At 41.1% G+C, this 16,428-nt stretch overlaps 1 protein-coding gene across 2 annotated transcripts in view; it reads left to right on the forward strand.

The window, feature by feature from the left end:
* The window catches only part of MAP1B (microtubule associated protein 1B), a 70,952-nt gene extending 59,988 nt beyond the window's left edge, over positions 1-10,964 (forward strand). For both annotated transcript variants that reach the window (XM_040580299.1, XM_040580300.1), the window contains 3 exons: positions 630-7,182; positions 9,330-9,568; positions 10,296-10,964. In XM_040580299.1, coding sequence (XP_040436233.1) covers positions 630-7,182; positions 9,330-9,568; positions 10,296-10,451 — 6,948 coding nt within the window. In that variant the 3' untranslated portion in view covers positions 10,452-10,964. The remainder of the gene's footprint in view (positions 1-629; positions 7,183-9,329; positions 9,569-10,295) is intronic.
* The last annotated feature ends 5,464 nt before the right edge of the window (positions 10,965-16,428 follow it).

Consider the following 16,428-nt stretch of genomic DNA (forward strand, 5'->3'; position numbering starts at 1 on the left):
TGCATTTCTAAAACAATAACTTGTTTCTTAGTGTTCTGGAAAACTCTCCTGCAGTCAGTCGTGCTGATGAGGGAGCACTGCTGGCTTTTCAGGAGCCAGCCTTCAGGAAGGACTGCAGTAATAATGGTGTGGTGGAATACATCCCGTGAGAGAAGGGGTGAGGAAGGTGGCTGCCCGTGAGAGGGTGCTGGCCTCCTTTGAGTTGCAGTTACTCTCTGCCTGTTAGGAGGATGTGCTTTGCCCCTTAGATATTTGGCTCTTCTGGATGGACTGTGGCGGCAGGGAGACTCATGAGCCAACGGTAGAGATAGTGGCAGCATTAGCTTCATAGTCCTCATACCCTCTAATTATAAAAGCTTGTACCATCCATCTAGAAAGGGTGGAGGAGAGAAGGGGGAACCTCTGGGTACTGTCGCAATAGAACTGGGAAAATGTCCTTCTTTTAAAAAAATACGGTAGTAAACTGATTGTGGTAACAGATTCCTGTAGCTTCTAGGACAGGCAGTCACCAGTGCAGAAGCAAATGAAAATGTTTTATCTGTAATCAGTAAATATTATGGTCTGACCTAAATCATCATTAAAAAATGAATTTACATGCATCTTCTTGTGTTTTTGTTTTACAACCCTAGATTGGTGAATTATTGAGCACCACACACCCTGCCAACAAAGCCAGCCTAACCCTCTTCTGTCCGGAGGAAGGGGACTGGAAAAATTCCAACCTTGACAGACACAACCTTCAAGACTTTATTAACATTAAACTTAACTCAGCTTCCATATTGCCTGAAATGGAAGGACTCTCTGAATTCACAGAGTATCTGTCAGAATCAGTGGAAGTGCCATCACCTTTTGACATTTTGGAACCTCCAATCTCAGGAGGCTTCTTGAAGCTCTCCAAACCCTGCTGTTACATTTTCCCAGGGGGAAGAGGGGACTCTGCATTGTTTGCCGTGAATGGATTCAACATGCTTATTAATGGAGGATCGGAAAGAAAATCCTGCTTTTGGAAGCTTATCCGGCACTTGGACAGGGTAGATTCCATTCTGCTCACTCACATTGGAGATGACAACCTGCCAGGAGTCAATAGCATGCTTCAGCGAAAGATAGCTGAACTAGAAGAGGAACAGTCTCAAGGGTCTACCACCAACAGTGACTGGATGAAGAATCTGATCTCACCTGATTTGGGAGTTGTATTCCTTAATGTACCTGAGAACCTGAAGAACCTGGATCCTAACTTTAGAGTGAAAAGGAGTGTAGAAGAAGCTTGTTTAACTCTCCAGTATTTAAATAAATTGTCTATGAAACCAGAACCTCTTTTCAGAAATGTGGGAAATACCATTGACCCCATTGTTTTATTTGAGAAAATGGGTGTTGGCAAACTTGAGATGTATGTGCTTAATCCTGTCAAAAGCAGCAAAGAGATGCAATATTTTATGCAGCAGTGGAGTGGTACTAACAAAGATAAAGCTGAATTCCTGCTACCAAATGGCCAAGAACTAGACATTCCATTATCCTACTTCACCTCTGTCTCATGCCTGATTGTGTGGCATCCAGCTAATCCTGCAGAAAAAATAATCCGAGTTCTGTTTCCTGGAAACAGCACCCAATATAATATTCTAGAAGGACTAGAAAAACTCAAACACTTAGACTTCCTTAAACAGCCGATGGTTACACAAAAAGACCTAACCGGCAACATCGCTAGTCCAGCTGTGAAACAAGCGAAGCTGAAACAGCGAGCAGATAGCAAGGAGAGTCTCAAGCCTGCTGCAAAGACACCACCAAGCAAGCCTGTCAGAAAAGAATCTAAAGAAGAAACACCAGAGCCTGCAAAGCCCACTCCGGCGCCAGAAAAGCCTCAGAAGCTGGAAAGCAAAGAAAAAGTTACAGTTAAAAAAGAGAAACCAGCAAAAGTGGAGACTAAACCTACGGTGGTGGAAAAAGATATAACAAGTAAAGAAGAGCAATTATTAAAATATGAAATTCCTGAAAAACAAGCTACAGATGTAAAACCAAAAGGATCAAAAGATAAGTCAGTGAAAAAGGAAAGCAAAGCAAAACATGAAGAAAAGAAGGAGGAAAGAGAAAAACCAAAGAAAGATATTTCTAAAAAAGAGGAGAAAACAGCCATCAAAAAAGAGGAAAAACCCAAAAAAGAAGAGATCAAGAAAGAAGTTAAAAAAGAGGTGAAAAAAGAAGAGAAGAAGGAGACTAAGAAGGAAGTAAAGAAAGAAACTCCACCAAAGGAAGCTAAAAAGGAAGCTAAAAAAGAAGAGACAAAGGAAATTAAGAAGGAAGAAAAAGAAGCCAAAAAGGACATCAAAAAGGTTCCTAAAGAAACAAAGAAGACACCTGCTCTTTCCACTGAAGCCAAAAAGCCAGCAGCAAAGCCTAAACCACAAAAGAAAGAGGAATCTGCTAAAAAAGAAGCAGTACCTGCTGGAAAGCCAAAGGAAAAAGGAAAAGTTAAGACTGTGAAGAAGGAGATCAAAGTCAGTGGAGCACAAGCTGCCCTTGCAGCAGTTGGAGTTGCTGCCACAACTGTAGCAGCTGTAGCAGCTGCAGAAATTGCAGCCCATGGGAGCGAACTTGAAGCAGAGAGATCCCTTATGTCTTCACCAGAGGATTTAACAAAGGATTTTGAGGAATTAAAAGCTGAAGAAGTAGAAACAACAGAAGAAACAAAACCTCAGGTTGCACTTATAGAGGATGAACTGAAACTCACTGGCACGGTGCAAAAAGAGGCCCTTGAAGTACAAAGAGAAAAATTAGATGAAGGACCTGCTGAGTCCTCTGATGAAGGCATAACTACCACAGAGGCTGAGGGTGAATGTGAACAGTCACCTGAAGAATTGGAACCTGTGGAAAAGCACAGGGTTGATGACAATGAAAAATTTGAAGATGAGGGAACTGGCTTGGAAGAATCGTCTGAAGCAGGAGATTATGAGGAAAAGGCAGAGACGGAAGAAGCTGAAGAACGAGGTGAAAATGAAGAAAAGACACCACTGGACATCACAAAACCTTACATGGAGGAACCAAGAAAAACTGAAGAGAGCTCAGAAGAAATAATGGCTGAAGCAGATGTTAACATCAAAGGTGAAAAGTATGTTGAAAAGGCAGATTATGAGGCATCAGATGAACGGGCTGAGGAAGACAGGGAAGAAGCAATAGAAAAGGCAGAAATGGAAGAGACTGAAGAAGATGAGGAAGACAAAGCAGAAGACATCAGAGATGAAGAAGAAACTGAAAAAATAGAAGCTGAAGAAGATTATGTGATGGCTGTGGTAGACAAAGCTGGTGAAGCTGGTGAAGTTGAAGATAAATATGGCCTACTTATAATTACACCAACAAAATGCTCAGAGCCTCAGTCTCCAGCAATTGAACCAGCCTCTTCTATCCATGATGAGACACTACCTGGTGGTTCAGAAAGTGAAGCCACTGTTTCTGATGAAGAAAATAGAGAGGATCAGCCTGAGGAATTCACTGCTACTTCAGGTTACACACAGTCTACCATTGAAATATCCAGTGAACCAACTCCAATGGATGAAATGTCGACACCCCGGGATGTCATGAGTGATGAAACTAACAATGAGGAAAGTGAGTCACCCTCTCAAGAGTATGTGAACGTTACCAAGTACGAGACATCACTGTACTCTCAAGAGTTTGGCAGGCCTAAACTTTCTCCACTTCCAGATGCTTTTAATGGATTATCTGAAGGATCCAAAACAGAGGCCACAGAAGGTAAAGACTACAATGCCTCAGCTTCCACCATCTCACCACCCTCTTCATTAGAGGAAGACAAATTCTGCAAATCTGTATTCCACGATGTATACCGGCAAAAAGAAAGTGAAGTCCAAGGCACTGCCAAATTAGAAATCAAAGAATCCTATCAAGAAGATGTTGCTGGAAAACGTAGTCCAACCAAGAGTCCAGCTGACAGTTTGTCCCCTCCATCACCTGTTGCCAGAACACCACTGAGTGAACGCAGTGTGAACTTTTCACTCACTCCCAATGAGATCAAGGTCTTGCCTGAGCCTGTCCCTGTTGCTGCGTTGCCTGTTGTACATCAAGAAGTTGCTGAAGAGCACTGTGCAAGCCCTGAAGATAAAACGTTAGAAGTAGCATCTCCCTCACAGTCTGCTGCTGGAAGTGCTGGCCACACACCTTATTATCAGTCTCCCACTGATGAAAAGTCCAGCCAGCTTCCCTCTGAAACCAGTGAAAAGTCAACAGACGCTCCTGTTAGCTTTGAATTCAGTGAAGTCAAAGATAAGTCTGCAAAACCCAGAATAAGCCCTATGGATGAGCCTGTGCCAGATTCAGAATCTCCTATTGAAAAGGTTCTCTCACCTCTACGGAGTCCACCACTGATAGGTTCAGAGAACGCTTATGATACATTTTTGAGTGCTGATTTGAAGTCTCCCACCAGAGATTATGGAAGTTCTTCTCAAGGGAAACCCGAAAAAGAAAAATCACCTGTTCAGATGAGCCCAGCTTCTGAAGCTAGCTCTGGGGGCATTTTCCAAGAAAAACAAGATGAAAAAAGCGTGGAGTTTATGGTAATTAAGGATAGCTGCAGCCTAGAGAGGAAAATGGAAGATACAGAACCCAGCAGCTCCCAGTCTTCACTGGTCTTGGATGAGCGGAAGTTAGCAGGTGATCTCTCACCTACTCAAATAGATATCAGTCAATTTGGCTCTTTAAAAGAGGATGCCAAAATGTCAATTTCTGAAGGCACTGTTTCTGACAAGTCTGCAACTCCTGTTGATGAGGTTGTAGCGGAGGACACCTATTCCCATATAGAAGGAGTAGCTTCTGTCTCTACAGCATCTGTTGCTACTAGTTCATTTCCAGAACCAACTACTGATGATGTATCTCCTTCTTTGCATGCTGAGGTTGGATCTCCCCACTCTACTGAAGTTGATGATTCCCTTTCCGTGTCCGTTGTACAGACACCAACAACTTTTCAGGAAACAGAAATGTCTCCATCTAAGGAAGAGTGTCCAAGGCCCATGTCAATTTCTCCACCAGATTTCTCACCTAAAACCGCAAAATCAAGAACACCGGTGCATGATCACAGATCTCCTGAGCAGTCAACTATGTCCGGAGAATTTGGTCAGGACTCCCCTGAGCAGTCTTTAGCAATGGACTTTAGTAGGCAATCTCCAGAATATCCTACTGTAGGCACTAGTATGCACCATATATCTGAAAATGGCCCAACAGAAGTAGATTATAGCCCTTCAGATATACAGGAGCCTACTTTTGTGCAGAAGATTTCCCCTGTGGAGCAGTCTTCTTACTCTCAGGAGAAAGATATTTCAGAAATTATTTCAGTTTCTCAAATTGAAGCTTCATCCTCAACTTCATCAGCTCATACACCTTCCCAGGTGAGTTCACCACTGCCAGAGGAAACGTTTTCAGGTGCTGTTCCACCCAGAGATATGTCGTTACATTCTTCTTTTACCTCAGAAAAGGTGCAGAGCCTAGGAGAAAAGCTGTCACCAAAGTCTGACCTATCTCCATTTACTACAAGGGAATCTACTCCTCTGAACTATCCTAGTTTTCCAGATTCATCTCCTGCAATCTCAGAAGTGGTATCAGCTAGTCAAACACCTTTGTGGTCACTACAAGTGTCCTCTGTCAAAGCATTTGGTTACCAGGAACCCGTAACAAAGTACAGTCCAGAAGCTTTACTCAGCCCAGAAAAAGAAGATTCAGAGAAAAGCAGCAGGTCACCAGAAGAACTTAGTTATTCTTATGAGGCTACAGAGAAAACCACTAGGTCACCAGAGGATATTAGCTACTCCTATGAGGCAGCTGGAAAATCTACTAGGTCACCTCAGGCTATGGCTTACTCCTATGAGACAACCAGGAAAACTACTAGGTCACCTGAGGCCACTGATTATTCCTATGACATAACTGCAAAAAATATGAGGTCATCTGAGGCCACAGATTATTCTTATGAGGTGACAGGAAAAACCGCCAGGTCACCAGGGCCCATGGATTATTCTTATGAGATGACTGGGAAAACCACCAGGTCACCAGGGGCCACAGATTATTCCTATGAGACAACGGGGAAAACCACCAAATCACCCGAGGCCACAGGTTATTCCTATGAGAGAATTGGGAAAGCTACCAGGTCACCCGATACCATGGATTACTCCTATGAGACCACAGGGAAAATGACTAAGTCACCAGAAGCCATTAGCTACTGCTATGAGACAAATGGGAGAGCCACCATGTCACCAGAGGCCATGGTTTATTCCTGTGAGACAACTGGGAAGGCCTCCAGCTCGCCTGAAGCCACAGATTACTCATTTGAGACAACTGGGAGAGCCACCAGGTCACCTGAAGCTGCTAGATATTCCTATGAAGCAAGCACACATTTCACTCCAGGAAAATCGTTAGCAGAATCCCATCAAGATGTTGACTTATGCCTTGTGTCCTCTTGTGAATATAAACATCCCAAAACTGAACTTTCACCCTCATTTATCAACCCAAACCCCCTCGAGTGGTTTGCAACTGAAGAACAGTCTCAAGATCCAGAGAAACCATTAACTCAGTCCGGGGGAGCTCAGCCACCCTCGGGGGGAAAGCAGCAAGGGCGGCAGTGTGATGAAACCCCTCCCACGTCCGTGAGCGAGTCTGCCCCATCTCAGACAGATTCGGATGTTCCCCCGGAGACCGAGGAATGTCCTTCCATCACTGCAGATGCTAACATTGACTCGGAAGATGAGTCAGAAACCATTCCGACAGACAAGACAATTACCTACAAACACATTGACCCACCACCTGTCCCAATACAAGATCGCAGCCCTTCCCCTAGGCACCCTGATGTTTCCATGGTTGATCCAGAGGCTCTGCCGGTTGATCAGAATTTAGGTAAAGCTTTGAAGAAGGACCTCAAAGAAAAGACAAAGACAAAGAAGCAGGGTACCAAGACCAAGTCATCTTCACCTGTTAAAAAGAGTGATGGTAAATCAAAACAAGTGGCTTCACCAAAGCCAGCTATAAAAGAATCTTTAGACAAAATTTCCAAAACAGCTTCTCCAAAAAAGAAGGAGTCTGTGGAGAAGGCAACCAAAAATATCTCTAGTCCAGAAGTAAAGTCTCGAGCAGAAGAGAAAGATAAGGACACCAAGAATGCGGCAAACACAACATCCAAGTCAGCAAAGACAGCAACTACAGGTAAAAACAGATAGCACTTCCCTAGTGTTGAGATTTTCTTAGTTGTTGCAGTGAAGTTAGTTTGCCTTTTTATCAGCTGAGAATGTGGTTTGTAGCAAAACCCCAAAGTCCAGGTTTTAAATATAAATCCAGCATGTAAAGGCCAATTTTAATGCATGAAACCCACAAATTTAACTTTTTTAATCTGAGAAACTTGATGTGTCAGTTTGCTCAGATAGTACATAAAATATAAATAACTTAATACTAGCTATCTAGGCTGTTAATTAACAAATAGAATTAAAAGTACCACTTTTGCAGGTGAAGTGAAATCAGTAGCAAAGTATACTGCTTTATTCTCTCTAAGAAACAAGTAGGCACAATGCCCTTAACATCATGTGGGATTTGTCAGCCACTGGGTGCTCCTATTTGCTGGATTAATTTTAAAAGGAGTATTTTAATAAAGTATAGCAGTAATAAGACCGCTTCAAGTGAACTAAGTATGTACATCACATAATCCAGTTAAAGTCTTAAAACCGTCAGCGATGACTAAACGTACAGAAAGTTAATGCCATTTTGAATGACTGTTGTGTATTCTAAGTAGTAATAAAATATGAATTAGATTACCGAAGGAGCCATTGTGTTAATCTCTTGTTTCTAGCAGATCTTGTTAGAGAGTGTCTGGGTGATACTTCGATTTTGCTGTTGTCAGGACTGATGTTCTGTTGAGAGCTTTTTGCAAGGAGCAGGTCTAGGATTCAGTACAAACAAAGCAGCATTCAACTGTCTCTAGCTTCCCCATTTTAAGTGGTCCACTGTTCCTTTCCTACACCGTCATTTACATATATCTGTTAGTGGCTGCCTTTCAAAGCAGCAGTATAGTTCCTCATGCTGTACATTTCTCCAGCACTTTAGCTCTAGATAAGATTCTTTGTCCTTAAAGCATAACTCTCAGGCAGGGCAGAAGACAAGGATCTATTTGATAATGACATTGAAGTACAAAAGGCAATGTGTGATATTTTATCCAGTGTTGGTATCCACGATTCAGAAAGGCATGTCACAGAGATTTTATCATGATAGATGATAAAAGATTTTGTAACACAACCAATAGTAAAAACTCTGTAATTCAGGAAATAGTATCGTATCACAATGCTTATTTGGCATATTACCCTATGATGAACAGCAGGACATGCTAGACAACTGTAATGGACTTTGCTGGCCTTACAGTATGTGACCCTAAATGGAGTGCATTGCTCTGATAACTGTTTACTAAGCTTTTTCCTCTGTAACAACATGAGAAGGCTAATAGAACATAAATGATCATCATCTGGATAAAATAACTGGTCAAATCCTGATTTTCAGTTCACACTGTGATTCAGTGCATAGCAAAGGCTGCTTTTGGGGGGGGATAGTGTATTTCATGTGAGTGTTTAAACTTTGAACTTTCTTTTGACTGAAGCTCTTCTTAGAACAAGTACTACACTATGTACAGCGGCAAAAACACACTTCCCCCTACTTTTTGTGATAAGTGGCTGATTTGCATATGCAAATAAGGATCCAGCAGGCAAACAAACACTTGTTCTCAGTTCCCTCAAGCAATTGCTTTACAGGTTTCTCTGTCCTCCCAGGTTCTGTAACCTCCCAGGTTACGTGTAGTAGCTTCCTGATGCACCTATAAGACAGTCTGAGCTACCGTGTCATGCTATGTGCTGATACCCCAAATCTCAGGACTGCTTCAAATCTCCATGGCTCCCTGTGCAAACCCCAGGTTTTATAATTTGTGTACCCAAGACTTTCAAAAAGCTGTACTTCTTAAAATAAAACTGGAAAATAATACCACCATTTACTGAATGGCAATTCTGTAATCACAGACCTGCATAGTAATTGTTGTGCAATAGTAGATTACTGGGAAAGGTTCAGTCAGTCTTTTGTTATGTGGTAGTGAGGGTTTTTTGTATTATGTAGTTACAGTTGTTCAGGTTTTTCCTCCCATTACAATCATAATTGAGACACAACAATTAGATGTCATTAGACAACAAAGCATGTCATTAGATGTGGGAGTGTAATGCCATAATAGGACACACCTCATCTCAGCAGTTATAACAGTAATTAATAAATGCATGTTTTTAATCAGCCTGTGATAATAGTCTTTCATTGTTTGATTTCCGAAGGACCTGGGAATACTAAGGTGGCAAAATCCACAGCAGTGCCTCCAGGACCCCCGGTGTATTTGGATCTGGTGTACATTCCCAACCACAGCAATAGCAAGAACGTTGACGTTGAGTTTTTCAAGAGGGTGCGGTCATCCTACTACGTGGTGAGCGGGAACGATTCTGCAGCTGAGGAGCCAAGCAGGGCTGTTCTGGACTCCCTGCTGGAGGGCAAGGCACAGTGGGAGACTAACATGCAGGTAGGCTCTTTACTAGTATCTCTACCTGCAAATTTAACCTACTGTGGGAAGTCAACTAGGAGAAGTCAGAGCGCCTCTGGAGTGGGTAGCAGCTGCCAGGGAATGGGGTCCCCAGGCTGGGCACCTTGTTTCATTGGTGATGTGAGAGGGCACTTGAGAAAAGCACAAAAATGCACCAGATTCAGCCACTCCCCCATTTGTGGCCCTTCTGACCTGTTCCTGGTGAATAAAACCGAGAGCTGGTTTACAGAGCCATTTAGCTGTTTCATCTTCGTTACTATACCATACGCGATCCAAGTTTGGAAAGACTGCAGTTTGTAAGTTGGAAAGAAAAGTGAATGTTTTGTGGTTTATATGGTAATCACATATGCTTGGAAACATCATGTGCTTTTCCATCATGATCAATAAGTAAACAAAGTATCTGGGCATAATCTGAAGAGCTACCAGTGCAAACTACAGCCTGCTACTTCTCTGGAAAGCTGCATCTCAGCACCTGACAAAACCAAGGTTTTATTTTATTACACTGATTCTTCGCAGTCATTTTACCTTACCTGCATATTTATTTATTTCCTTTTATCTATCCATTTATTCAAGTATTTATTGCATAAAGACCCACTCTCTCCAAAAGAGAAACATACTTGTTGGCTGGGGCTTCTCACAAAGGTATTTTTCTTATTAGCTCTTTCTGTTGTCCATTCCTCAGGACTTCTCCTGTTTTGTGTTGCAGGTGACCTTAATCCCAACCCATGACTCAGAAGTGATGAGGGAATGGTACCAAGAGACCCACGAGAAACAGCAGGATCTCAACATCATGGTTTTGGCAAGCAGCAGCACTGTTGTTATGCAAGACGAATCTTTTCCCGCATGCAAGATTGAACTGTAAGAACGAGACCACACACCACAAGATTAAACTTTGTTTCCAGAAATTCTTTGGTTTGAAAACACCTTTTCTAAAAATTCAACCCATGTATTTCAACTGCTGAACTATATACCTGCCAAATGCTATACTGTGTCACAGTGATGCAAGTCACTAATATTTTTCAGTCTTTGCTGATTGCTGAGGGAAATAACAGTATTCCTGTAGTAGGGTTCAAATTACTGCAAAAATACAGATCCAGTTTCCTCTCCGCTGAACATTTGGAAACCATGCACTAGCAACCCCAACTGACTTCTGCCAGGTAGAGGCATTTGCCCTCTAAAGAAACACAAAGAGAGAGAAAGAGAGAGAGGGGTAGGAGGAGAAAGTAATAAATAATTAGATCTGCATTAGTCTTACGGCAATAGATGTATCGCTTACTGCAGTCTGCTTATGCTTTTACATGAAAATAAAGATCTACATTTGTATCAATCTGAGCTATTGCAAGGGGGATTCTTTTTTTACGGAATTAAGTTAGCTGGAAAATAAAAAGAAACGGAACGTGGCTAGGAAGGGATGTACAACCTAAACACTCATCAGCAGTTTTCCACTTTAATTTGAACTCCACACACTGACATACCATAACAATCATAGACCAAATACGCACACAGTCTGCACCCCATCCAGAAGTCTAAAATCTTTCTTTCAACATGTAGAATTGTTGGTCTAAGACATGCTCCCAGTGAAAGTCCACTCACTCCAGCCAGAACTGACCAGTCCACATGCTTGAACACCCATGTCCACTGTCGATTAACTGAAGCAAAATACCAAAGCAGTCAGGAGTACATACAGTAGACAATTTGCCTTAGAAAGTGACTTGAATGTACAAAGAAACTTGATGCACTTATTTTTTAATGTTGAGACAGCAAATTTATAAAACATCTGTGTAGGATCATAGTTACACCAGTAAAGAAGTGTGAGTGTGCATGTGTGGTATGAGAAACCTATCTGACTGGTCAAACAGCTTGGTGCTATGAATTATGTATGTTAGTTATGTGAACTCTTCATTGATGTACTTGGATAACTCAACTAGGCAAGATGAGCATTTTTCTGAAAGCTTATTTTGTACTGTGGAAACAAGATTGATGTGGTGTCCAGTATCAGAGTTACAAAACTTAGCGAAACGTTCAGAATGATGAAAAAGGTCACCTGTGAGCCTGTACAGTATTCAGCCTTCGTTTGTCTTACCTTGTTTTATTTGTTTAATTTAAGAACAAATATGGGAACAAATGTACAGAAACCTTTTTTTTAGTGCTGTGTGAACTTTTAATAGACAAATTTTTAACAAATGTTTTCATTTACAGGAAAATGCGAACAAAAATTTTCAGGTGAAGGCAATTTTTTTAGTAGTTTTGTAAGATAAATGAATAATGTTGTTTAAGATTCTAGTGAGAATGGATATTGTGGTAAAATTTATTGAAAATAGTCAACTGCCAATACCTTGGGGGGGTGGGGGTGGGAGGGTGAAAGGGAACCCTGGTACTAAAATGAATCTATTGATGATGACAGGAAATGGGATTTGAAAAGCTGATAGCCTGATACTTACAAGAGTGTAACCTACGTTCTCAACCCTGAGAAGATCCTGAAAAAACAGAGAATAAGCAATAAGCTAAAATAAGTCCCTTCCTTTTCCTTTCCCTTTCCCTTTCTTTCTCTCTCCCTTTCTCTCTCCCTTTCCCTCTCCCTTTCTCTCTCCCTTTCCCTTTCCTTTCCTTCCCTTTCCCTTTCCCTTTCCCTTTCCCTTTCCCTTTCCCTTTCCCTTTCCCTTTCCCTTTCCCTTTCCCTTTCCCTTTCCCTTTCCCTTTCCCTTTCCCTTTCCCTTTCCCTTTCCCCTCTTGTTTCTTTGTCTTTTTCTTTTCCTTCTCTTTTCCTTTCCTTGACTCTTCTTTTGCTCTTCCTTTCCTTTCCTACTTCCTCTCCCCCTCAGTTTCTTTCTTTAGACTGCTTGCAGAGGAACAGCATCACTGTTCTGTGATTTAAGTTGGTTTGGTTTTTTTAGCCTTAGAAGTTTTACCCCTATTAAAAACATCTTCTGATATTGTAGAAGATTTGCAAATCTGTATTTAAAGAAGGCGTAAAGGCCTCCAGAATGGGGATATGTGCTGGTCTGTATGATTCACCACTATGGCTGGTGTGAAGTTTCACAATGACTCAGTGACCTCATTTTACTTTCTTTACTTATAATTTATTTCAGTTTTACATTGTTAGGATATTTTTGTTTAATAGGTATATGTTGCACTCCTAATTTTTATGAGGTTTTTTTTTAATACTGCCTTAGGGTCCTTTAAATGTGGGCTCCTGAGGCCCATTTAATGCTGTGAATGATTGTCAGTTGTGAGTTTTGTTTTATTTTTAATGTCTCCTCTTTTTAGGTGTTTCTAGCAATGCTGTTTTATTTATTGCTATGCCTTTTAAGTTGGTAAGAATAACTCAGAATGATTATGGCATAAAAGGCATGTGGAAATGTATTGTGAAAACAAGCATGTTTTCTGGGCTTATAATCATTTACTTAAAATAGCTTTTGTAATACATGGTCTACAAAGTTACAGGCAAAATGTCTGGCAGAATAGTTGTACTATTTTTACAATTCTTCCGCTTTGTCTACTTTCTTATATCGGTCAGATTTCAAACTTTTTTGAGTGGAGGGGTACAGATTTTCTGACGATATCTGAAATGGTTTGTATCTGTGCTTCGGTAGAAAATCTGTTGTGCATTGGTCCTGCGACTAATCTCACTTACACCTCTTCCTCCTGTGAATCAGAGGAATTTTACTACAGTCAGGGAAGTTACAGTCATTTGATCCTATTGTACATGAAATTGGAATCAAGCCTTATGTCTCCCCAAGCAAGTCTGTGATGGCTCAAGCATTTATTTTAATTTTAATAATAATAATAATTATAATTACTAAAATAATATTAATAATTAGATAGCTACAGCTGATCTTAAAATGTACGTTCAGTTTTTTGCTGCTACAAGAATATTAAAACCCCAGTCTGGCTATTTCTGAGGTATTGTAATGCCTGTTCCATCCATTCCCTTTCAAATGGCAACGGTGCCTGGGTGCAACGCAGCGATGAACTCCTCCATTAGCTCCTCTTGCCCTTAATGTCTTTCCTGCCTGTGGAACTAATCTAACTGTGCTAGTCCCAGTGCTACACAATTAGTTTAGTGTAACAGTCATCAAAATGTACCGTGTACATTAATGATGAGTGCTGTTGATCAGCATAGATTTCTAGGAGCATGGTTTGTTATTGATTAATTACAAAGACTCAATATCTGAGTGTAAAGGACACTCCATTTACATGATGGTATTATTCATAACAGCATCCCCAGTCATGATCTTTATGATATTACTATACTGCTTCATATAATTCAATGAAGAATTAACTTTGGAGATCCCACCGCACTCCTGAACTCGGGCAGGGCCTCTCTTGCATGCCTTTTCAAAGTCCTGTGGTGGGCCTGACTTCATTGACCTCTATTTTCACCCCATCTTTCAGAGAAATCACTTCTGATTTTTTTTTTTAATTTTTTTTTTTTTACTTACTTTACATACTGTGGTGAATGGAGATAACTGTGTATATGAACATTGGGGTTTTTTAATTGTCTATGATAGCTTATGCATTTTAGGAATTCTGGTACTCATTTACTAAGATTTAATCAATTTGCTAATTGAATTTTCAATCCCTCCCACCACTAGCAAGTCAGCTCCAAAGAGCACTTACTGTGCATTTGGGACATTTCTATCATATGCTTCTCTTTGTTCATCTGTCGCCAGAGGTTTTTGCTCAGTAATGATGTTTTGAGAGAAATAGTAATTTTGTTGGACTGGATTTACTAGAAAAGGAAAAATGTTTACACTTGAAAGAAACTGTAAGCTTTCATCTTTTCACTTACTAATTGAACAAAACACTAGAAGCAACTAGGGGTAAGCATTTCTTAGGATGCAATTATATTATTCACCTGATTTAAAAATGTTTGGTATTTAAAAGAAAAAAAGTCTGTTTGTTGTGACTCTACAAAAAATCTAAAAAAATTAAGTAACTAAATAAAAAAATGACATAAAAATATAGAAAAAAATTTTCAAAAGCAGCTTCTCCGCACTAGACTAGCAAGGAGCTCCTCAGATGGCAGGAGCTACCTCTTCAAGACTGGGCTGTGATCACGACTGTAAAAAAAGGAAATCTGAAATATGCTTTCACGCATTTGCATGCAGCCATTATCTTCCAAACTATGGAAAGAAAGTCTTGTTGCTGGCTGAGAAGCACCTCACACACCTCCTCTCTCTTGTTCTGAATGGTGTTTGTGTCAGTCTGCAGCTGTGTATGGTATTATGTCTTATAATCCTGCATCACTTCTATTCTATCCAGTCATATCTAATGTAGAAAATTAGTTTCCAGTGAAAGTAATATGTAGTGCTTTTATGATATTTGTGTGCAATATCCCCTCTTCCATTGAGGATATTTGATGTAAAGGAAACAAACTCAGTTCCACAATAAAATACAAAAGTGGTAAAGTGGTGTTGATATGTTTCTTGTCTTTGTGTATGTATGTATTTTTAAGTTTTCCCTTCAGTCATAGTTACCTACTACATGGTTTTTTTCTCAAAAACACAATGACTATTTAATGCTAGACAAGAATCAATCTCTGCTTAGAAACTGGAAAGTAAATGCGAAAGATTACTTTTATACCCTGTGGTGTAAAACATTACCATGATGTACCATGACGTGGCTTCTTTTTGTTGTTCTCATTTCTGTATCCCTCAGCCCCATGAGAAAACACCTCATTTTCAGCAAGTACATGTTCAACAGGCTGTGTCAGAGATGATACCCAATGAAGTTACATCAAACTGAGCCCACCCTGGCTTGGAAAAGAGGTCATTTCCAAAGCTGTTGCAGTTTTACAAGAGTGCACAGCTTGTCTCCAGTGGACATGGACCCTTCCTGACTGCCGCCGCCCAGTAATCCCAGTGCCGTTAAAGGGATGTTGTAAGATCAGGCTTTCTGGCTGTGTAGTTTTGCTTGCCACTGTGACGCCTGCTGTGGTGAGGTGCAGCAGCCAATACTGACATTTTTTAGCTTTAGTTTTTATCGGGAGACGGTAAAGACATGAAAGCAGGTAGAGGCTGGGACAGCAGGGAGCGAGGGGTGCTCGTTCCCAGAAGCAGTGGCCCCGCAGGATTTCCTTCACTCTCAGGCAGCAGTCTTTTTTTGTGGGCCATTACCCATCTCCAACATCTAAGTTTTCATTTGTAATTTCTAATGACAATAAGAAATACCATGCTTGGCTTGAATTGGGCTAAGTGTGGCAAAATAGAGGCAAATGAAGACCAGATGAGGACAGTCAGCTGCTGCAAATCTTATTATAATCCTGCATATGTGTATGTCAAGGGTTTTTGAGCTCTTGTGCTAGAGTAGCCTGATGCTACTTAAAATATATTACAATGATTGCCCAGGTCAGGCTTCAACCCCAATCATTCACCTGCAGTCGCAAGGTGAAGTTCTGGATTTGCACTGGTGGGACCACCCACGCTGCCTGTGGGTAGGGGCAGGGCAGCCTGGTCTGCAGTGTTTGGCTTGCTGCTCCCAGATGCCAAATGGAAGCTCCTTTCTTCAACACAGCTGCTGAGGAGGAGAAATTTTATTTACACTAGTGTTGTTAATGAACAAATTCAATCGGCTTGTGAAGTACTTCAGATGGCATGAGAAAATGATAGTCCCTCAGACCTTTTTGGTCTATCTACAAGGGATCTTTCTTGTGGTGTCCTAGACCCGGAGACTGTTTGATACTGATTTCCAGTGTCCTGTGGTTGGGAGGAAATTGTAGCTTTTTGTGGTTCCTAGGATGGGGTGAAAAGATGTGTCCAGAGGTCCCTTGAGTAATAGCTATGGTAACCTCTCACACAGCTGACTCATTCCCAAGCACTGCAGCAAAGCTCCTTGGC

The sequence above is a fragment of the Falco naumanni genome, chromosome Z (assembly GCF_017639655.2).
Source record: "Falco naumanni isolate bFalNau1 chromosome Z, bFalNau1.pat, whole genome shotgun sequence".
In the NCBI taxonomy this organism is placed as follows: Eukaryota; Metazoa; Chordata; class Aves; order Falconiformes; family Falconidae; genus Falco; species Falco naumanni.